The 24574-nt window shown below is 39.3% G+C and overlaps 1 protein-coding gene across 1 annotated transcript in view; it reads left to right on the top strand.

Moving 5' to 3' along the window:
• COL19A1 (collagen type XIX alpha 1 chain) overlaps positions 1-24574 on the top strand; it is a 351475-nt gene that overhangs the window by 137661 nt on the left and 189240 nt on the right. Inside the window, exons 11-13 of the mRNA XM_060030452.1 lie at positions 3355-3408; positions 20040-20093; positions 22078-22113. Of these exons, the coding sequence (XP_059886435.1) occupies positions 3355-3408; positions 20040-20093; positions 22078-22113 (144 nt within the window). The remainder of the gene's footprint in view (positions 1-3354; positions 3409-20039; positions 20094-22077; positions 22114-24574) is intronic.

The raw sequence follows: 24574 nt of genomic DNA, 5'->3' as shown, positions 1-24574 counted from the left end.
TTTCCAGTTCCTTTAGTATAAGGTTAGGTTGTTTATTTAAGCTTTTTCTTGTTTCTTCAGGTAGGCTTGTATCACTATAAACTTCCCCATTAGAACTGCTTTTGCTGCATCCCATAGATTTTTGGATTGTTGTGTTTTCATTTTCATTTGTCACCATGTATCTTTTCATTTCTTCTTTGATTTCTTCAGTGATTCATTGGTTGTTTAGTAGCATATTGTTTTCCTTCTACGTGTTTGTGGTTTCTTTGTATTTTTTTCTTGTAGTTAATTTCTAGTCTCAGACTATTGTCGTCAGAAAAGATGCTTGATATAATTTCATTCTTAAAATTATTGTTTTGTGGCCTAGAATGTGATTTATCCCAGAGAATGTTCTATGTGCACTTGAAAATAATGTGTATTCCTTTTTTTGGTGAATGGAATGTCCTGTATATATCTGTTTAATTCATCTGATCTAATGTGTCATTTAAGGCCAGTGTTTCCTCATTGTTTTCTGTCTGAGTGATCTGCCCATGGATGTAAGTGGGTGTTAATGTCCCCTACTATTATTGTGTTAGTTACAATTCTCCCTTTATGTCTGTTAATATTTGTTTTATGTATATAGGTGTTCTTATGTTGAGTTCATATATATTTACAATTGTTATATCTTCTTCTTTGATTGATCCCTTGATCATTAAGTAATGTCCTTCTTTGTCTCTTGTTTATAGCTTTAAAGTCTATTTTGTCTGAAAAATTATTGCCACCCCAGCTTTCCTTTTTGTTAATAGAAGTATAGTTGATTTACAATATTATATTAGTTTCAGGTGTACAACATAGTGATTCAGTGTTTTTACAGATTATATTCTCCTTAAAGTTATTACAAAAGAAGAGCTATATTTCCCTGTACTGTACACTATATTCTTGTTGCTTTTCAGTTTTACCCATAGTAGTTTGTATCTCTTAATCCCATACCCTTGTCTTGCCCACTGGCAGGCCGAGCCAGGTCTTGGGGTCTCTAAGTGCAGAGCCCAGGCGTCCCAGAGTGGGCCAATTCCTGGCACAGCTGGCTTTAGGGTCTGCGGTGTCCTGAAGCTTGTTTCAGCCTGCTGGTGAGTGGGGTCAGATCCTGGGGCAGCTGGCTGAGTGGCCCATGGTGTCTCACAGCTGGTGTTGGCCTGCTGGTGAGTGGGGTCGGATCCCAGGGTGTCCTGTAACTGGTGTCTGCCCACTGGTGGGTGAGGCTGGTCCTGAAGCTAGAGCAGGCTGGCTGGTAGGCGGGGCCAGGCCCCAGGTCTCTGGCTGCAGGGCCCCGGGAGTCCCAGGTCTAGTGCCTGCACACTGGTGTGTGGAGCTGGATCTTCAGCCCTCTGGTGGGCAGGGATGTGTCCAGGGGCAGCTGTGGGCTCAGGGGGTCTTAAGGCAGCCTGCTTGCTGGTGAGCTTTGCCCCCACCCAGTTAGTTGCTTGTCCTGAGGTGTCCCAGCACTAGCACCTACAGGCTGTTGAGCCAGTGTGGGTCTGGGTCCTGGGGCTAATAAGCTAGAAGGAGGATTCCATAGTTGTGCTTCCCAGTGCCAGTGTCAACATGGTAGAATGAGCTCCCCCAAATGACTGCTGCCGGTGTCTGTGTCCCCAGGGTGAGCTCCACTTGCCTCCTTCTCCTCTGAGAGACTCTTCAAGATCAGCAGGTGGGTCTGACCCAGGGTCCTTTCAAGTTACTGCTTCTGTCCTGGGTCCCAGATCATGTGAGATTTTGTGTGCACCCTTTAAGAGTGGAGTCTCTATTTCCCACAGCCCCCATGGCTCTCCCAACGTGATCCCCACTGTCCTTCAACGCCAGATGTTCTGGGGCTCGTCTTCCCAGTGCAGGACCACCAGGCTGGGGAGCCCAACGTGGGGCTCAGACCCCTTGCTCCTTGGGAAGAATCTCTGTAATTGTAATTATTCTCCCATTTGTGGGTCACTTACCCAGGGGTATGGGTCTGGGTCTCCACCCCTTCTATCTGTCTTGTTTTGGTTCCTTCTTTATATCTTTAGTTGTAGAAGACCCCTTCTGCTAGTCTTCATTGGTAGGTGCTCTATAAATAGTTGTAACTTTGTTGTACCCAGGAGAGGAGGTGAGCTCATGTTCCTACTCCACCATCTTGGCCCAGGAGGCGCTTGCTTTTCTTTCTTGCAAATAAAAATAATAATGTTTATTGCCTTAAAAAATGAAGAGCAAAGGAATATATAAAGAAGGGAATAAAATCACCCTAGTGGCACAAAGCAGAGAGAGATAACTACTACTACTACTATTACTACTATACACACACAGAGTGATGTGTGATCCACTTGGAACTTGAATGAGTTCTTTCTACACATAATATATTCTTTTATTTTTAAACACTTTACATATTATACAAATAATACATGTTTCTTGTTTAAAAATTGAAAAACAGTGAAGAGTATACTGAAGGAAATAAAATCGTCCATAGTCACAGCATGCATAGATTATTTATTTTTATTTTTCTGATTTGTTTTCTTCCAATAGCATTTCTAAGACCCATAGGTAGATTTATGCACAGGTAGGTAGGTGGATGTTCAGGTAGACAAGCATTTCTTTTTAAGTTTTTGAATTATACTGTAGCTATGCAGGGTGAACCAATAAAAGTATATACCTTTCAGATAGTAATCAGACAAAAATATATGGAGCTATGAGATGTGTCATCAGCAATGGCATTAGTGGCCATTTTGAACATTTGTAACTTTACAGTAATAAAAATAGATATTGATTAACATTTATTCACTAAATTTGGTAATCAGATACTTGTATCTTACTTTTTTATATTGTGAGAGCTTTCCTATAGTTTAAAATAAAATTCATGAACGTGATTTTAATGGTTGCAGCTTATTCCACTGTATCTATATACCATAATTTATCTACCCAGTTCCCTATTATTGGACATTTAGTATGTTTCTCTTTTTACTACTATAAGTAGCATTGCACTCTACATCTTACTGCCTAAAACTTTTCATCTCTGATTATTTCCTTAGGATACATTCTTAGCAGCAAAATCACTGGGCCCAATGACATGAGCAGAGTTAAGACCCTTGATATACATTGCCAAATTGCCCTCCAGGAAATTCTTTGTTGCTTATAGAAAAAAAAATAATCCTTGTTCTATTTATACTCTTTAATCACTTTTATGCGACTTTTTTTGAACCTTTAAACTTCTCTTCGGTTTTAGGACTCAGAATTGTTTTTTAATAAATGTTTCTTTCAAGGGATTAGTGAAGTAATCATGTTGTTATAAATAGCCAAACAATGCAATCCCTTGTTTTTTCTTAGTAAAGGTTTTCAGTTGTAACATTTTTCATTGTATAAATTGTTTCTTTCTAGGGTGCACAAGGAGAAAAAGGAGATCCAGGTTTGGCCGGAGTTAATGGGCAAGATGTAAGCCTAACTTTTTTTCTAACATTCTGTTAACATTTTGCCGCTGAAATGTGCTAACTGTCTAATGCTACTGAGACTTGACTATGCTTGGAAGAACTAGCCACAGTCATTGCAAAGTCAAGAATCAAGGTCGTCTTTTACGTGGCTCAGTGGAGCCCCAGTATTTATTTTTTTTTAAAGGCCACTGACTTTATTGATTTAAAAAACTTTACAGAGACAGTGACTGTCCTGCCCAAAAGAGGGCCAAAGAGCATGAAACAGACCAGGTAGGGAGAGCTATGTGGTCCTCAGCCAGCTTCTGGTGCTAAAGAAAAACGAGGACCTTCTTAGGAAATGGCTGAAGGACACATGTGGCACCAGTATTTTTAGTTTCGTAATGACCAGGTAGTTCCCTGGCTTTAGATGCCTTGTACGTGTACTCATCCTTCACAGCCCTTTCTTCCTTGCTATTTCTGGCTTGCATTTCTTCTATCTTCCTTTCCCTTTCTTTTTTCTTCTTGCCTGTATTCTGCTGTGACCTGTGTTCTTACCCAGGTTACTTTTCATCTTACCCCCAATCTCCATCTACTGAGGGGTCTGCAGAGGTCGATCTCAGTGATGAGAAGCAAGGGCAGAAGGGAGGGAACCATGTGTATCTGTGTCGCTCCCCCTCCATTGCACCTACTCCCCAACCTCAGGGCTCCTGTCCCTGTCCCAGGGAACATCCTTGAGTCCTCTCCTGCACCCTGCCCCCGACCCCCGCCCAGGACAGCTGTCCCCCCGGAGCTTCACGTGGGTTCTTATGATGGAGTTCGGAGGATAAACCAAATCTGGGCTTTCCTCTAAGTGTAAATTACTCCCCCTTCAGGACATCAGAGGTACCATTTACTGTAGATATACTAACTTTACTAAGGCAGGTATCCACAATGAAAAATTTTTTTCCTCACAGTTTCCCTTATGCATCTGCATAAAAGTGTTTCAGAAAGGTTCTGAAGGACCATACTACTTACTTTCTGGATAAAAGAATAAGGAAGCTAGATCCAGTTCCCTAATGCCCTAGAGGTGCTATGAAATCCACCTGGTCTGCAGTAGGTGGTTGCACACAGTGGGAAGGGGGGCTGAACATTGTAGTCCCTGGGGCCTGTGGACAAAGTAAGAGGGATTCTGGGAGCGGGAGAGAAACACCCCAGGAGTTACTCCAGCTTGAGGCTCTAGCCCCCCACAGCTTTACTCTCTTACTTCCTTAGGAGCCCCATTCGCATCTTTAATATGATATCCTTCTTGTTTCTGTCTTCTTCGAAGGGATTTTTCTCCACCAGAGACTGGGAGCTGCAGCAATGGTTGGAGCTAAGGGAGTCTCTGCATTTTCTCTGCCTCCTTACAGTACATCAGGATGCTGAATGTCCTGACCATTGGCCCATACACTTAATAGAGCATGTAATTTCCCCCCACCCCCCAACCCTGTCACGGGAGATCCTGGTGTCGTGGGAAGAGATCTCCAGTGAGAAGTCAGAGCCCAGTGTATGTCCCCGTTCTGTCACTAGTTGAGGAAATCACTTGTCAGAGTCTGTAAGGTGATAGCCTTAGAATAGATTCTAAAGTCCCCATCACTGCAATGCCCTATTATTTAATACAAAGAGATTACTGAGATTAATTAGGATTACAGTCTTGAAAAGCACGATGAAACCTGAAGCATTCATTCAGGTGTTTGGACTTCCAGATGCATGTTAGTCAATGTAGGGAAAACACGATGGGAATACAGCTGGAGCCCAGGCATGGGCAGTGCTCTGTGTGAGCACTTCCTCCTCTGGCTGGGTGCGTGGGGTGATGTGGTTCGTGTTGTGTTTAAAGCAAGATTCCTTTCACAGCGTGTTCTACAAAATGCATAGAATTGAGGCCTTTGCCTGTGCTTTTGTCCTTTCTATCATATTCTTTATGAGAGCAAAGACCATTTCTTGGAGTCGCTAGTACTTAGTAGATGTTTGGAGTAAGTTCTCAATAATTAGTTGCTAAATTTTCATGTTAAAACTTGAGAGATTATTATAATAGTCTAAAATATAAGTAATTAGAATCTAAACTAGGAAAACAGAGGTGAGAGGGAGTGCACAGTGATGTTGCAGAGGTAAAATACATGCAACTTGGTGCTTGATTCCAGCGAAAACTCAAAAATAGCCCAAGGTTTTGACCATTCGTTACAGGAAGGATATTATCTCATGATAAATGTCAGAGTGTTGAGAGAGATTAACTACAACTTTGCAAAAGATGACCAAGCTGCATGTATGCTGCTCCCCGAGATACAGGAGCAAAACAGGGATTTTTATTTTATTTTATTTTATTTTATTGGCCGCGCCTCGCGGCATGCGGGATCCTAGTTCCCCAACCAGGGATTGAACCCGTGCTCCCTGCAGTGGAAGCATGGATTCTCAACCACTGGACCACCAGGGGATTCCCAAACCAAGGATTTTTAGAAGTTAATTAAGATAGTGTTAGAACTGAAATAGAGAAAGGATTTATCCAAACACTCGAGTAAAACTGGAAGGAGATTTGAGGGGTTGGAGCCTGAAATATAGTCACATTAACTTAGAGATTTGGAAACTTTTCTTACCTTATGAAGGTAAGGTGATTTGGCTTTTTAGAATTAATCAGGTTGTACACACATAGATATGAGTGCCTTCTACTTGCCCAGATCTAAAGACCATCTTGCTGAGAGAGCCCCCAGTCTAGTGGGTAGTGTGACCTTTCCTCTTTGACAAGGGTCTGCTGGGAAGAGTCCTTCACACACACACACACACACACACACACACACACACACACACACACACACGGGTGTGTTATTCCTTTAGCACCATCACTGTCTCATATAGCTCATTAGGTACATTATAAAGCGTGACAAAGCACATTAAGTTTTCTCACTTGGTTACTTAATTAATATTCCTTCCCTTAATTTTGCCAAAGGTATTCAGAGGTCATGACTAAGGAGAAATAAGAAAAAGTGATGAAAGTTCTCTTTTTACCCCTCTACTCTTACTAGGGGTAAAGAATCACGTGCTCTGTTATTTATTCCATCGGTGATGGTTTTAATATTGTGCCATAGTCCAAAAAACTGTTTTCATGAGGAATTTGAAATTCAGTCTTTACCCCAGCTTTACGGGGTAGAAGGTGCAAGGGGTGATAGCATCCCTATTTTTAGAGGCAAGAAATAAGAGCTTAAGAAATTAAGAAATTTTCTTTTAGAAAATGGTAAAATCAGCCTTTATCCCTTGTTTGACCGAAAAGTCTCTTAATCTTCCCACTAAGTCATGCCACATTTCTCATTGTCTATTTTTCAATGGTAAAATAAACTTACTCCACGAACCAAAATCATTCAGCATTTATGACAGTTTGCTCTGCCTTTCGGTAAGAGCAGGTACACATTCTTAGGGAATGAAGGGCATTATAATAGCTGTCTCAGCTTGCATTGAAGTCAAGCCACGATGGACATTTTAACTTCAGGAACATTCTATTGGAATGCAGAGTGAATAACCTCAGTGGGCCAGGTCATGGCAGCTACTTTCCAAGTCAGAGAAAATTGGAAGAATTTAATATTCCTGTGAAACAGATTCAAAGCCTTTTCATAGTCTTTATTCTTATATATTAAATATATCTTGATATAAATGTATCTTCTAATAATTTCATCTGTGCCAGCTTTCCTGCAAAGTGGACAAGCTCACTTCAGAAAATGTAAACCTCCTTTAAAGGGAAGTATGCCAGTTCAGCTTTCTTAATGGGACATTCTTGGCATTTTGGTCATGATGGTTCTTTGCCACGTGGGACTATCTTGCAAGAGCAGAATGCATAGTGTCCTTGAGGCTCACCAACTAATCACCAGTAGCAGATCTTAGTCATTAGGACAAAAAAAAAAAAATGTTCTGATATCTTTCTAAATGCATCCGTGTGTGTGTGTGTGTGTGTGTGTGTAAACTTTGATTGATCTTCAAGGTACTGGGGTATTGGACTAAAGGTATTGGACTATACATGCTCATATTTCCCTTATAGTTTAAATAATGCATACCAAATATATATTGAAATTGTCAAAACTTTGAGTTACTAGAATTTAGCCTTCAAAATATAAGACCTCAGCTTCACATATTCTAGTTTATAATTAAGTGATTTTGACTGTGACCTACTATGAGATGCATTCAACAGTGGCACCTTAAAACAGACTTGAGGGGGAATCTTAGAAAGTTGTTAAAATGATCTTCGAAGCCAGACTACCTGGGCTCAAATCCCAGCTCTACCACTGCCCAACTGGCATACTAATTAGTACATTATTTATTGTCTCTGTGCCTGTTTCTTCATCTGCACAATAGGATGATAATATTAATAGCACTAACTCATAGTCTTTTTTTTTTTAATTAAAGGGGTCATCATACATAAAGCATTTAGGTCAGTGCCTTGCATACAGTAAGAGCTATATAAACATTTGCTATTATTAGAAACTTAAATAAAGCACATTTTCTCTAATATAGAGATAGGTAGATAGATAGATCTTCTAATTTATTTTTTGTGGGGTTGTGTAATCTTGGAAAAGTAGATTTCAATTATTTAGTTTAGTCTTCTCCTTTGCATCTTTGTTATTGTTTTTCAAACAACTCTTATCAGAATTACAGCATCTGATGTTTCTAAAATGGTCACGTTAATCTCCTTACACCAATGCAATCTGTATACTGAATACAAAAATACTGGAATCACAAAGCTGCGATATCGGCTGGTGACAGCTGGTGCCATTGCTAGGGAACAAGATGCAGTGGGTGGAAGATGGGGAAAATAATGAATAGATGGGTTAAAAATTTTTAAAAATAACATTACCTTGTATCAAATGATGTTTAAAGATGCTGCATACCACCAGTAAGTAGGTCCTCCAATAAAAATTAATTCATGGTCTACCTGCTTTTATAATTTTAGTTTTGATACTGTCCTTCAGCTTTCAGCTTGCATTTTTAAAAATTTTTATTGAGATATAGTTGATTTACAATGTTGTGATAATTACTGCTATACAACAAATTGATTCAGTTATACATATATATATACACACAATCTTTTTTATATATATTCTTTTCCATATGGTTTATCATAGGATATTGAATATAGTTCCCTGTGCTATACAGTAGGACCTTGTCTTTTATCCATTCTATATATAAAAGCTTACGTCTGCTAACCCCAACCTCCCATTCCCTCCCTCCCCCAAACCCCTCCCCATTGACAACCACCAGTCTGTTCTCTGTGTCTGTGATTCTGTTTCATAAATAGGTTCATTTGCATCATATTTTAGATTCCACATAGGACCACTATCATATGATGTTTGTCTTTTTCTGGTTTACTTCACCTAGTATGATAGTCTCTAGGTCCATCCATGTAGCTGCAGATGGCATTATTTCATTCTTTTTTATGGCTGAGTAATATTCCACTGTATACGTGTACCACATCTTCTTTATCCATTCCTCTGTCGATGGACATTTAGGTTGTTTCCATGAAGACAGCTATTATTTATACCTATTGTATAGGGAAGCTTAAATAATGCACCCATGATAATGCATGAGTCCTTTCCTGACTGTCCTGAACTCCACGTGTCTGAAGTCCTGAGCACCTCCAGGAGAATGAGGCGTCTCCGAGACCTGCTCCCGTCATGCCTGCTGTGCACATGTCTATCATAGTCCTCACTGCTCACGTCCACCGGCAGCTGGTGGCTTTATTACCCCACCTCCTCCCCGAGCAGTTGATTAAACCAGGGATAGTTATCTGACACATCAGCAAGTAAGTCCCTCCTCCAGAAGGTGCAGTTAGGGTTAGTTTGTCAGGCAGGAATGTTAAAGTTTTTAATGTATTATTTTATGCTTCAAATAATATTTTCGTGGCATGTCACATATATGATGATTATGAATTATAGAAGTAACTGGAACACTGATCTACCCAGAGCTCAACCTAATGCCATGCCCACTGTAGAGTTAACCATTTTCCCAAATGTTGTGTTTCACGTTCCCTGCCATTATTAAAAACAATGACTTCCAATTATTGAGCCTGAACCATGAAGGGCAGGGCAGAGTAGAAGAACATGAGTAGAAGAACATGCTCTCACTCCCTCTTGAGAGAACACCAGAATCACAACTAACTGCTGAACAGTCATTGACAGGAAGACACTGGAACTCACCAAAAAAGATACCCCACATCCAAAGACAAAGGAGAAGCCACAGTGAGACGGTAGGAGGGTCACAATCACAGTAAAATCAAATCCCATAACTGCTGGGTGGGTGACTCACAGACTGGAAAACACTTATACCACAGAAGTCCACCCACTGGAGTGAAGGTTCTGAGCCCCACGTCAGGCTTCCCAACCTGGGGTTCCAGCAACGGGAGGAGGAATTCCTAGAGAATCAGACTTTGAAGGACAGTGGGATTTGATTGCAGGACTCTGACAGGACTGGGGGAAACAGAGACTCCACTCTTGGAGGGCACACACAAAGTAGTCTGTGCATCAGGACCCAGGGGAAGAAGCAGTGACCCCATAGGAGACTGAACCAGACCTACCTGCTAGTGTTGGAGGGTCTCCTGCAGAGGCGGTGGGTGGCTGTGTCTCACCATGGGGACAAGGACACTGGCAGCAGAAGTTCTGAGAAGTACTCCTTAGCATGAGCCCTCCCAGAGTCCGCCATTAGGCCCACCAAAGAGCCCAGGTAGGCTCCAGTGTTGGGTCACCTCAGGCCAAACAACAAACAAGGGGGGAACCCAGCCCCACGCATCAGCAGTCAAGAGGATTAAAGTTTTACTGAGTGCTACCCACCAGAGCAAAAGCCAGCTCTACCCACCACCAGTCCCTCCCATCAGGAAACTTGCAGAAGCCTCTTAAAGAATCTCATACACCAGAGGGAAGACAGTAGAAGCAAGAAGAACAATAATCCTGCAGCCAGTGGAACAAAAACCACATTCACAGAAAGATAGACAAGATGAAAAGGCAGAGGGCTATGTACCAGATGAAGGAACAAGATAAAACCCCAGAAAAACAACTAAATGAAGTGAAGATAGGGAATCTTCCAGAAAAAGAATTCAGAATAATGATAGTGAAGATGATCAAGGACTTCGGAAAAAGAACAGAGGCAAAGATCGAGAAGATGCAAGAAATGTTTAACAAAGACCTAGAAGAATTAAAGAACAAACAAACAGAGATGAACAATACAATAACTGAAAGGAAAACTACACTAGAAGGAATCAATAGCAGAATGACTGAGGCAGAAGAACGGATAAGTAACCTGGAAGACAGAATGGTGGAATTCACTGCTGTTGAACAGAATAAAGAAAAAAGAATGAAAAGAAATGAAGACAGCCTAAGAGACCTCTGGGATAACATTAAACGCAACAACATTTGCATTATAGGGGTCCAAGAAGGAGAAGAGAGAGAGAAAGGACCTGAGAAGATATTTGAAGAGGTTATAGTCGAAAACTTCCCTAACATGGGAAAGGAAATAGCCACCGAAGTCCAGGAAGCATAGAGAGTCCCATACACAATAAACCCAAGGAGAAACATGCCGAGACACATAGTAGTCAAATTGGCAAAAATTAAAGACAAAGAATTATTGAAAGCAGCAAGGGAAAAATGACAAATAACATACAAGGGAACTCCCATAAGGGTAACAGCTGATTTCTCAGCAGAAACTCTACAAGCCAGAAGGGAGTAGCATGATATACTTAAAGTGATGAAACGGAAGAACCTACAACCAAGATTACTCTACCCAGCAAGGATCCCATTCAGATTCGATGGAGAAATCAAAAGCTTTACAGACAAGCAAAAGCAAAGAGATTTCAGCACCACAAAACCAGCTCTACAACAAATGCTAAAGGAACTTCTCTAAGTAGAAAACACAAGAGAAGAAAAGGACCTACAAAAACAAACCCAAAACAATTGAGAAAATGGTCATAGGAACATACATATCAATAATTACCTAAATGTGAATGTATTAAATGCTCCAACCAAAAGACACAGGCTTGCTGAATGGATACAAAAACAAGACCCATATATATGCTGTCTACAAGAGACCCACTTCAGACCTAGGGGCACACACAGACTGAAAGTGAGGGGATGGAAAAAGATACTCCATGCAAATGGAAATCAAAAGAAAGCTGGAGTAGCGATACCCATATCAGATAATATAGACTTTAAAATAAAGAATGTTACAAGAGACAAGGAAGGACACTATATAATGATCAAGGGATCAATCCAAGAAGAAGATATAACAATTATAAATATATATGCACACAACATAGGAGCACCTCAATACATAAGGCAACTGCTAACAGCCCTAAAAGAGGAAATCGACAGTAACACAATAATAGTGGGGGACTTTAACACCTCACTTGCACCAATGGTCAGATCATCCAAAATGATAATAAATAAGGAATCACAAGCTTTAAATGACATAATAGACCAGATAGATTTAATTGACATTTATATGACATTCCATCCAAAACAGCAGATTACACTTTCTACTCAAGTGCGCATGGAACATTCTCCAGGATAGATCACATCTTGGGTCACAAGTCAAGCCTCAGTAAATTTAAAAAAATTGAAATCATATCAAGCATCTTTTCCAACCACAACACCATGAGATTAGAAATCAATTACAGGGAAAAAAACGTAAAAAACACAAACACATGGAGGCTAAACAATACATTACTAAATAACTAAGAGATCACTGAAGAAATCAAATAGGAAATGAAAAAATACATAGGGACAAATGACAATGAAAACACGACGATCCAAAACCTATGGGATGCAGCAAAAGCAGTTCTAAGAGGGAAGTTTATAGCTATACAAGCTTACCTCAAGAAACAAGAAAAATCTCAAATAAACAATCTAACCTTACACCTAAAGGAACTAGAGAAAGTAGAGCAAACAAAACCCAAAGTTAGCAGAAGGAAAGAAATCATAAAGATCAGAGCAGAAATAAATGAAATAGAAACAAAGAAGACAATAGCAAAGATCAATAAAACTAAAAGCTGGTTCTATGAGAAGATAATATTGATAAACCATTAGCCAGACTCATCAAGAAAAAAAGGAAGACTCAAATCAAAAGAATTAGAAAGGCAAAAGGAAAAGTAACAACAGACACCAAAGAAATGCAAAGCATCCTAAGAGACTACTACAAGCAATTCTATGCCAAAAAAATGGACAACTGGAAGAAATGGACAAATTCTTAGAAAGGTATAACCTTCCAAGACTGAATCAGGAAGAAATAGAAAATATGAACAGACCAATCACAAGTAATGAAATTGAAACTGTGATTAAATATCTTCCAACAAACAAAAATCCAGGACCAGATGGCATAAAGGTGTATTCTCTCAAACATTTAGAGAAGAGCTAACACCCATGCTTCTCAAACTCTTCCAAAAAATTGTGGAGGAAGGAACACTCCCTAACTGATTCTATGAGGCCACCATCAATCACCCTGATACCAAAACCAGACAAAGATACTACAAAAAAAGAAAATTACAGACCAATATCACTCATGAATATAGATGCAAAAATCCTCAAAAAATACTAGCAAACAGAATCCAAGAGCACATTAAAAGGATCATACACCATGATCAAGTGGGAATTATCCCAGGGATGCAAGGATTCTTCAATATATGCAAATCAATCAATTTGATACACCATGTTAACAAATTGAAGGAGAAAAACCATATGATATTCTCAATAGATGCAGAAAAAGCTTTTGACAAAATTCAACACCCATTTATGATAAAAACTCTCCAGAAAGTGGGCATAGAGGGAACCTACCTCAACGTAATAAAGGCCATGTACGACAAACCTACAGCAACATTATTATCAATGGTGAAAACCTGAAAGCATTTCCTCTAAGATTAGGAACAATACAAGGATGTCACTCTCACCACTATTATTCAACATAGTTTTGGAAGTCCTAGCCGTGGCAATCAGAGAAGAAAACGAAATAAAAGGACTACAAATTGGAAAAGAAGAAGTAAAACTGTCACTGCTTGCAGTTGACATGATACTCTACATAGAGAATCCTAATGATGCCACCTAGAAAACTACTAGAAAACTAGTAGTTTCTAGTAGAAAACTACTGGAGCTAATCAATGAATTTGGTAAAGTTGCAGGATACAAAATTAATGCACAGAAATCTCTTGCATTCCTATATACTGATGATGAAAAATCTGAATGAGAAATTAAGGAAACACTCCCATTTACCATTGCAATAAAAAGAATAAAATACCTAAGAATAAACCTACCTAGGGAGACAAAAGGCCTGTATGCAGAAAACTATAAGACACTGATGAAAGAAATTAAAGATGATACCAACGGGTGGAGAGATATACAATATTCTTCGATTGGAAGAAGTAATATTGTGAAAATGACTATACTACCCAAAGCAATCTACAGATTCAATGCAATCCCTGTCAAATTACCAACAGCATTTTTTACAGAACTACAACAAAAAATCTTAAAATTTGTATGGAGACACAAAGGACCCCAAACAGCCAAAGCAGTCCTGAGGGAGAAAAGCGGAGCTGGAGGAATCAGAATCCCTGACTTCAGACTATACTACAAAGCTACAGTAATCAAGACAGTATGGTACTGGCACAAAAACAGAAATATAGATTAATGGAACAAGATAGAAAACCCAGAGATAAACCCACATACCTATGGTCAGCTAATGTATGACAAAGGAGGCAAGGATATACAATGGAGAAAAGACAGTCTTTTCAATAAGTGGTGCTGGGGAAACTGGACAGCTACAAGTAAAACAATTAAATTAGAACACTCCCTAACACCATACACAAAAATAAACTCAAAATGGATTAGAGACCTAAATCTAAGACCGGACACTATAAAACACTTAGAGGAAACATAGGAAGAACACTGTTTGACATAAATCACAGTAAGATCTTTTTGGATCCACCTCCTAGAGAAATGGAAATAAAAACAAAAATAAACAAATGGGACCTAATGCAACTTCCAAGCTTTTGCACAGGAAAGGAAACCATAAACAAGACGAAAAGACAACCCTCAGAATGCGAGAAAATATTTGCAGACAAATCAACGGACAAAGAATTAATCTCCAAAATATTTAAACAGCTCATGCAGCTCAATATTAAAAAAACAAACAACCCAATCCAAAAATGGGCAGAAGACCTAAATAGACATTTCTCCAAAGAAGATAGACAGATGGCCAAGAAGCACATGAAAAGCTGCTCAACATCACTAATTATTAGAGAAATGCGAATCAAAACTACAATGAGGTATCACCTCACACCAGTTAGAATGGGCATCATTAGAAAATCTACAAACAGAAAATGCTGAAGAGGGTGTGGAGCAAAGGAAACCCTCTTGCACTGTTGGTGGGAATGTAAATTGATACAGCCACTATGGAGAACTGTATGGAGGTTCGTTATAAAACTGAAAATAAAATTATCATGTGATCCAGCAATCCCTCTCCTGGGCACATACCCAGAGAAAACCATAATTCAAAAAGACACATGCACCCCAATGTTCACTGCAGCACTGTTTACAATAGCCAGGTCATGGAAGCAACCTAAATGCCCATCGACAGATGAATGGATAAAGAAGATGTGGTACATATATACAATGGAATATTATTCAGCCATAAAAGTAACGAAATTGGGTCATTTGTTGAGACGTGGATGGATCTAGAGACTGTCATATAGAGTGAAGTAAGTCAGAAAGAGAAAAACAAATATTGTATATTAACGCATATATGTGAAACCTAGAAAAGTGGTACAGATGAACTGGTTTGTAGGGAAGAAATAGAGACACAAATGTAGAGAATAAATGTATGGACACCATGGGGGGAAGTGCGGGGGGCACTGGTGGTGGGATGAATTGGGAGATTGGGATTGACACATATACACTAATGTGTATGAAATGGATGACTAATAGATACCTTCTGTATAAAAAATCAAATTCAAAAAATAAATAAGTAAATAAATAAAACAATGACTTCCTACTTATCTCTTCGTAGGAGTACTGGGTTCAGTCTTGCATGTGTGTAGATGTTCCATAATATTGGTTGCGTAAATAGAAAGTTGATGTCTTTCTCCACCATTTCTTTCTTCATGTTTGTTTTTTCTCGGGATGATGTTCTACCAGCAAGAAGAGAGAATACCTCTTTTTAGTAAATTTCTCAGCAGTAAATGGCACTCTGACCGTTGTTAAAATGGTAAAGAAGGCTTTTTGTTTTTAATATCTTTATTGCAGTATAATTGCTTTACAATGGTGTGTTAGTTTCTGCTTTATAACAAAGTGAATCAGCTATACATATACATATATCCCCATATCTCCTCCCTCTTGCATCTCCCTCCCTCCCACCCTTCCTATCCCACCCCTCTAAGTGTTCACAAAGCACAGAGCTGATCTCCCTGTGCTATGTGGCTGCTTCCCACTAGCTATCTATTCTACATTTGGTGGTGTATATATGTCCATGCCACTCTCTCATTTCGGTCCCAGCTTACCCTTCCCCCTACCCATGTCCTCAAGTCCATTCTCTACGTCTGCGTCTTTATTCCTGTCATGCCCCTACGTTCTTCAGAATCTTTTTTTTTTAGATTCCATATATATGTGTTAGCATATACAGAATTTGTTTTTCTCTTTCTGACTTACTTCACTCTGTATGACAGACTCTAGGTCCATCCACATCACTACAAATAACTCAGTTTCATTTCTTTTTATGGCTGAGTAATATTCCATTGTGTATATGTGCCACATCTTCTTTATCCATTCATCTGTTGATGGACACTTAGGTTGCTTCCATGTCCTGGCTATTGTCAATAGAGCTGCAATGAACATTGTGGTACATGACTCTTTCTGAATTATGGTTTTCTCAGGGTATATGCCCAGGAGTGGGATTGCTGGATCATATGGTAACTTTATTTTTAGTTTAGTTTTTTTTTTTTTTTTTTGCGGTACGTGGGCCTCTCCCTGCTGTGGGCTCTCCCGCCGCGGAGCACAGGCTCCGGACGCGTAGGCTCAGCGGCCATGGCTCATGGGCCCAGCCACTCTTCGGCATGTGGGATCCTTCCGGAACGGGGCACGAACCCGTGTCCCCTGCATCGGCAGGCGGACTCTCAACCACTGTGCCACCAGGGAAGCCCTATTTTTACTTTTTTAAGGAACCTCCATACTGTTCTCCATAATGGCTCTATCAATTTACATTCCCACCAACAGTGTAAGAGCGTTCCCTCTTCTCCACACCATCTGTAGCATTTATTGTTTGTAGATTTTTTGATTATGGCCATTCTGACTGGTATGAGGTGATACCTCATTGTAGTTTTGATTTGCATTTTTCTAATAATTAGTGATGTTGATCATCCTTTCATGTGTTTGTCAGCAATCTGTATATCTTCTTTGGAGAAATGTCTGTTTAGGTCTTCTGCCCACTTTGGGATTGGGTTGTTTGTTTTTTTGATATTGAGCTGCATGAGCTGCTTGTACATTTTGGAGATTAATTCTTTGTCAGTTGCTTCATTTGCAAACACTTTCTCCTGTTCTGAGGGTTTTTTAAAATGGTAAAGAAGGCTTCTAATTGAAGATTATCACAATATGAGTATTGCAATAGGGAAGAGAGATTGGGCTCAACTCTGAATACAAGGATGAGTGGGGTTTTATGGCCAAGGAATAGAGAGATGTGGTCAGTGAGTGGAATAGCCAGTCACTTAAGCCAAGTACACATCAGCCTTGGTCCCTCCCTTTCCCTGGCCCTACCTCCAGCGCTTCTGCAAGTCCATCCTCAGCCATCTTGCTCTCTTGTTTGCAAAGCTGCAAGACCCCCTTTTCTGCTTCTGCTTTTGCTGTGTACAATCTACTTTCATGTTGTAGCCAAAACTATCTTTTTTTGGAAACACAGTCAAATCATGCCATTTCTAGGCTAAAACCCTAAGTGGCTTCCCCTTGCACTTAGAACAAAACCCATGCTTCTCTCCAGGGCCTGCAGTTCTCTATGTGCTGTGACCCTTGACTAACCTTGATTTCATCTCCTGCTCTTTACCTCCTTACCAGCTCATGACACTCCTTCCACCTAGAGGGCTTTTGTGCTTGCTGTTGCCTCACCCACCCGTCCCTCCGCTTGCCCCAACACTTTTTTCCAGGATCACTGCATGACTGGATCCTGTGAAACAAACATCTCCTCCACCCAGAGCCCGTTTCCAACCACTACCCTCACTGAAATAGCAGCGTCTGCCCCACACTCATCACATTCAGCCCGTGGACCTGTTCATTGTCGGTCACCCTCCTCTATAACGTGAATTCCATTGGGGCAGGAATCCTGACTTTGTTATCGAAAAAATTATTATGATACTTGTTAAAATGGTAAAGAAGATTTTTAATTCAAGATTATTGCAATATGAGTATTGCAATAGGGAAGAGAGATTGGGCTCAACTGAATACAACAAGGATGAGTGGGAATTTATAGCAAAGGAGTAGAGCGATGTAGTCAGCGAATGGAATATTACTAAGAGCAGACATCAAGGCTGGGGGATTTTCTCTAAACTGCCTTAAGAGGATTCTTGCTAAAGGCACACCAAAGACTTATGCATCAAAGAGGGGGATGAGGGACTTGATCAGGTATCAAGGCTGGGGAATTCTTTCTAAACTGACTTAACAAGATTCTTGCTAAAACTGAGCCAAGCAAGCCAAGGACAGACAGGATGGGGCCGAAGTTGAGTCCTGGCTCAAGTTTCGTTAAGGAGGGGGTCTTTGTCAACTTCCTGTTCTTTTTTGTGTCTCTCAATAACACTCTCTAATACCAATAAAGTATAATATATTATATTTTAAAATGTAATATTATAATTTCAAGACAAAGGTAAATATACTATACTTTCTTATAGCCACATTGTAAAAAGTAAAAAAACAGGTGAAACTAATTTTAATAATATATCTTATTTAATCCCATATCCACAATGTTATCTTTTCAATACGTAATCAACAGAAAAATTATTAATGAGCTACTGTACATTCTTTTTTGTACCAAATATTGAAACCCCGATGGTATTGCACACTCACGGCACATTTCCATTCAGACTAGCCACGTTTCAAGGGTGAAAAGCTACATGAGGCCCAGGGCCACCTATCGGGCAGTACAGATCTGACAACTGTAGGAGTGACTGCACAGAGGGTATCCAGTAAATGTCTACTGAATAAATGCATGAGCAAACTAAGAATAAACCGTAATCACAGAAATAGCTGTTTTCTTTCCACAAGTGTTCAGAATATGTTGATGCCAAGTTTTACTCCAGAGGCATGTATAAATAGAGTATGTGTTGCTTGATTTGGGAAAGAATGGGTATTTCAAATAATAAAGAGAATATCACATCTCAAATATGATTTAATTTTTCACTCATCCTTGTTCTATAAATACCTGGAGGTAATGATGGAAGGAACATAGCTATGAATTTTATCCACAAAGTTGTTTATGCACCACAAAGGTGTTTGTTTTAACCAATGATTGAATAGATGTTTTCACCCATTAAATTTTTTTTCTTAAAGTATAAGGCTACAGTTTTCACATATTCTTTGTAACAAGATTATTTTAAATATCTCGTTTACTTTTGTTGCTTTAAATTCATCCTCAGCTTCTACATCGAGTAGCTACAAGTGATGGCATTTGGCATTGTTTATTCACCACAAAATGTCAGAACAGTAAGAGCTGGATGCCTCAGCTAGGAACAGTAAGATGCTTGGATTTACTGTGCCTTCTGTGGCTTCAGAATATTTCTTTTTTCCATTATTGTTCTTCCCTCACCCAATGTGTTAAATTAAGGCTGAGAAGAGATATTTATTCCTATTTACCATACAGTTGGGACGTGTCTATCTAATTTTCTTTCTGTTTACACTGTGAATACATTCAACTGTAGCACTGATCTCCTCCAGTGAAATCTACTGTGGTGTTCCTCACAGCTGTCATTTCTGAATCGGATCAACCAAATACCTACTAAAACACCCAAGAGTTCAGAAGACTCATGAATATATTTATCTGATATGCTCTCTATGTCTTATATAGTTTTATTTGATAGCTTTATAAATCCAGGTAAAAAAAAGAAATAGGAGCTAGAAAACTAAACCAGACTTTAAAACAGGAGAGAGATTGCATTTTAGCTCCAGCTTTGTGAGGGATGGGAAAAGAATACATCCTTCATCCCTTCCCCTCCCCACAATTAGATTTCTCGATAGAGACGAAAAAATGTTTTTGATTTAAATCTTGAATTTTGGGGGCAAGCTTTATAAAGGCCAAATCAATGCTAAATCAGAGGTATTTACAACATCCACGAATTTAAGCCCAAGTGGATACTTAGAAGCTCATATAGACCTAAATGATGTTCTCCCAGATGGTGAATTAATGTAATTTTAGCAGGAAGCAAAGTTGCACAAATATGCAGTATTGCGGCCTCACACTGATTTAATGTATCTGTACCCACCACAGCGCAGATGTGGTATATCATTTTAGAGCCAGTTTTTCTATACTACACACTGAAGATGAGATTTGGGAGTTCAGTAAATTATGATTTATTTTGCGACTAATGACTTGTTCGAAATTGCAGCTTTCTGTGAACTGTATATAGAAATCACATTGGCTGTGTTCTTTGCACAGGGTTTGAAAGGTGACGTGGGTCCGCGTGGTCCACCTGGCCCCAAAGGAGAAAAGGTACCGTATTCACCCAGGAAAGTGCCAATCTTTCCTTAAGAAAACCCCGAGAACCTATGAAGTGACTTTTCATTGATACTGTTTAACTGCCAAAAGTTAATTTTGTTAAAATTAACCAAAGGCTGTTATGTTAAAAGCATCTGAACAAGAAGAAAAGCCTTTTGGTTCATTTAATTAGTTTGAGGAGATTAAATGCACAATTGCTAGTCGACATTAATTTGTGTTTATAAGATTTCCCTTTTCTCTCCCTTGCTTAACAGCATTAAGTATTGCATCACCAAATTAGCAGCCATGTCCTGTACTGGAGACCTTTGCCAATAGCACTGAGCTGCTACCACAATGGTGAAGCAGGCGACCTTTGGGGGAAAGGAGGCTAACTGTGCATCTCAGTCTTAATCTAAATGCCCCGTTTCCTAACACCTTTCCTCATATGTCATTTTATAGTGGCCTATTGGCAGGGACCTTGAAAAGAGAATTATGAGATAGTAAAAAGCAAAAGTTGTTTTGAGTAAGGTCCTTGGATGATACTAGTTTGATGACAATTGTGCATGTAGACGTTTTGCACTGTATTTTGTTCTCCATTCTCAGCCCATTTAGAAATCTTTGTCTATCTTCAATATTTACCTCTACATTAAAATTGACTTTGCGAATTGGTCCCCAATGACTGATTTAAGCTCCATCGATGTTCTTTAACAGCTATCGGTTATTTTTATTCAGTTGTTCCCAAAATAATGATTACACAAGGCTAAGTCCTCACTTTTGAGGTGATTATGTTAGATGAAAAAAGAGAACGTCATAGAGATACTCCCAACACGAGCATACAGCGTGCCAGTGCCCCATGCCACATGGTGTTGGTTCCACAAGGTCCATTTGAAGGGGGATTATGGCAGTGATGCTTGACTTTTTTTTAAGCAAGACTTTATTCAATTCACCAACGGCACTCCAGGATTCAATTTATTTGTCTGCAAAATGAGGAGTTTTGTTGAGATGGAGGGTCCCTAAGAGTCTGTCAAAATTTAACATTCTAAGACTTGCCTTTTAAAAAAACTTAATTTCTCTTATTGAGGTGTAGTTAATTTACAATATTATATTAGTTTCAGTTGTACAGCATAGTGATTCAAAATTTTTATAGATTATACTCCATTTAAAGTTATTGTAAAATATTGGCTATATTCCCTGTGCCGAACAGTATATCCTCGTAGCTTATTTATTTCATGCTTAGTAGTTTGTACTTCTTAATCATTTACCCCTATCTTGCCTTTCCCAGTGATGCTTGATCTTAATGACTAAGAGTTCTCATGAAATAAATAAGGATGCTGATACAATAAAGCATATAGGTGACATATTTATAAATTGGAAAATGATAAACTTTTAGATTAACTATATTTTTTAGATTTTGAATAGTTTGTCAGTATATCCACCTGGTAATTTGTATTCACATAGGTCAGCAAAGCAATATTAGTATTTAAAAGTACATGAATATAGGCAAAGCCTCATACCGTTGTTGGCAAGTGCAAGGCCAGTTCAGCAAAGCTTTAAAAGAGGCAGTGGGACTGCTCTTGCAGCTGGAAGGCATGAAGTGGGGAGACCCACTTATTATTTCTTCTGATCCCCATGCTAACTTTGTCAGAAATATAATCTGTCGTTGTGACAATTTCCAGCTGCTCCATTGGCAAGTAACCATATTTGAAGAGATATTCTAATTTTGGATTAGTAGACAAAAGAATAGAAACTAGATTATTTTAGCTTTTCAAAACAAGTTCTGCCGCTGCAGAAAGCATGGGGATGCACAAGGCGATATTTATATCATGAGAGCTAAAAGCACATGATCAATTTTTCATTGTGCAGAGACCTTTATCAAGGTAAAATTCTACTTTTCTTCCAGATTTATCTAGATATTGCTTTGATCCATTCAGAAAATTTATAAATAACATGAGCAAAAAGGGACTATTGGTAATTGCAGCTTTTCTTTCATCTATTTTAGGGAGATCTGGGACCTCCAGGACCGCCAGCCTTAACTGTAAGTATTCTTGAAGTCAAAATTCAAAACAAATACGTTAAACCTGTTTATTATTCACATTACATCATTATTAAACCAGAATTTAAGCCACTGGATATTTTGAGAACTGAAAGTGACTTGAGTAGATCTAGGCAAACCTCCAGATGTTAAAGATGAGGCATCTGCCCACAACACTGAAGGGCTTAACCCGAGGTCATGCAGGTAGTTCTAGAAAAGCCTGGAAGCAGTACCTAACCTAAGCAATTTCCTCCACCCTCCATGTGGTTCATAATTTTGCCCCTTAAAAGTTTGATTATACATCCTTAACATGACATTTAAAGTTAACGGAAGCAGAGACAGTTCTATTTACTCTAAAAACTATAAAAGAACAAAGTAAACTATAATCACCCAACGTATAAATACAGCTACCTATTTAAACTGTTACATTCTCCAAAACCTGTTCAAGACTGTTGTTTTTTCCTATGTGAGTTGCTTCTAAGATTTGCACATGATGAAATGTCAGTATTTCAGAAACAGATTTATGAGAAAAGTTTATAATGTGCACATAATGGGATTGTTCTCAATTAAATGGTTCATCATTTATTAAACATTTAATCATAAGTATGTAATGATTTTATATTTGAATACAATTTGCTGTTACTGATTTTCTTCGTCGTCCGTTAGGGTTTCTCATTTAACTTAAAGATTTGGTCTGAGAATGACACTAAGCCTAATGGAAAAGAAGAAAAGCTTTTAATTAAGATCATGTGTAGCCTGAGGTCTCTTGAATTTTATGTTGCTATCATCTAATGACATAAGTTAAGAATTTAAATCATCAGTTTTCCGAGACCTGTCGTGATCATAGAAGGTTAGGTATAAAGAAGTCTAGCATCTGGATGGGGGTCTTCCAGCGGAGCAGCATAGGACTCGCAAAGGCTGTGTGACTTTGATAACATTCCTATTTATCTTTGTACTTGAAAATGTCATTATGAACACTATATTAATAATGTCTTACACAGACAATCTTTGCAATGCTCACTTGAAGGGCAAATATCTCTTCATAAGTGGAAAATCTAAGGAACCAAACAAATGACTTTCTTAGGACTATCCAAGTTCAATTCACACTGGAATTCTCTGCTTGAAGCTTTGATTTTCAAGATGGAAATAAAAACTATTTATTTGAGAGGAGACTTTAAATGCATATTATTCAATTTTTTATAATTTGTGGAGTTTATTTCTTACATTATTTGACAGTGATTTCGAGTTAAGCCTGCTCATTTTATTTAAATCACATGCTTGCTTTTCTTCAACTGAGTTATGTGCTCAATCATTCCACGTAGCTATCTGATTACCTAGTTGTTTTCAACTTGTGTTTGAAGACCAAAATGCAATCTCTATCTGTATCATTTCACCCGATAAGCAAATTTGACCCCTCAGCCAGAATATTATATTGGACTCTATCTATCTTGTGGATTTTTAGTGACAGCTGACATCTTTCTGCCAGGTAGCACCTTGTAGATGTCCCTTTGCCCTGTTCAGCTGGCAGACACCAAAGGAATACAAGCTGATCTTTACACTTATCTAAAGATATAAGAGAGACGCTAAAGTAGGAGGTCAAGATGGCAGATTAGGAGGACGTGGAGCTCACCTCCCCCCACAAACACATCAAAAATACAACTGCAGGTGGAACAATTCTCACAGAAAACCAACTGAAATCTAGCAGAAGATCTCTTACACAGCCAAAGCTGGAAGAAAGATTCCCGCAAAATAAAAAAGGCATTGGGACAGGACAGGTGCCCCTGGGAGGGAGCTGTGAAAGAGGAAAGGTCCGCATGGGCAGCCCCTCGCCCTTGGAAACCCTTCACTAGCTGGGGGGTCCATCGGGACAGATAGAGGAGCTGGAGCGGGCCTGGACTCTGCCCACGAGGAGTCTGTGTGTGCTGGCTTGTTAGCAGTCAGGGCACAGAGAGACTGGTAGTGATGGCTGCCACCTTACCCACCTCCCAGCCTGAAACGCACTTTGGGTGGAGCTGCTAGAATACAGAGGAGGTAGGAGCTGAAACTTGGGCTTCTGTGGACGAACGCTGGGAGAGGACTCGGTCTAGCTGTGTGTAGACAGCCCCCAGGGCCTGGAGTGTAGTCCAGACCTAACCCCAGAGCCTGTTGTTAGTGCACAACTACTGAAGACCGCGCACCTAGAGCCCGTGCTCCGCAACAAGAGAAGCCACTGCAATGAGAAGCCTGCACACCACAATGAAGAGTAGCCCCCGCTTGCCACAACTAGAGAAAGCCCACGCACAGCAATGAATACCCAACGCAGCCTAAGATAAATAAATTTTTTAAAAATGAAAGAAACATACGAGATCTATGGTATTATATAAAGTGTGCTAACCTACACGTAATAAGAGTTCCAGAAGGAAAAAAAAAAGAGAGAGAAAGGGATCAAAAATTGTATTTGAAGAAATTATGGCTGAACACTTCC

The sequence above is a fragment of the Delphinus delphis genome, chromosome 14 (genome assembly GCF_949987515.2).
Source record: "Delphinus delphis chromosome 14, mDelDel1.2, whole genome shotgun sequence".
Taxonomy (NCBI): Eukaryota; Metazoa; Chordata; class Mammalia; order Artiodactyla; family Delphinidae; genus Delphinus; species Delphinus delphis.
This window is presented reverse-complemented; position numbering and strand designations above follow the sequence as displayed.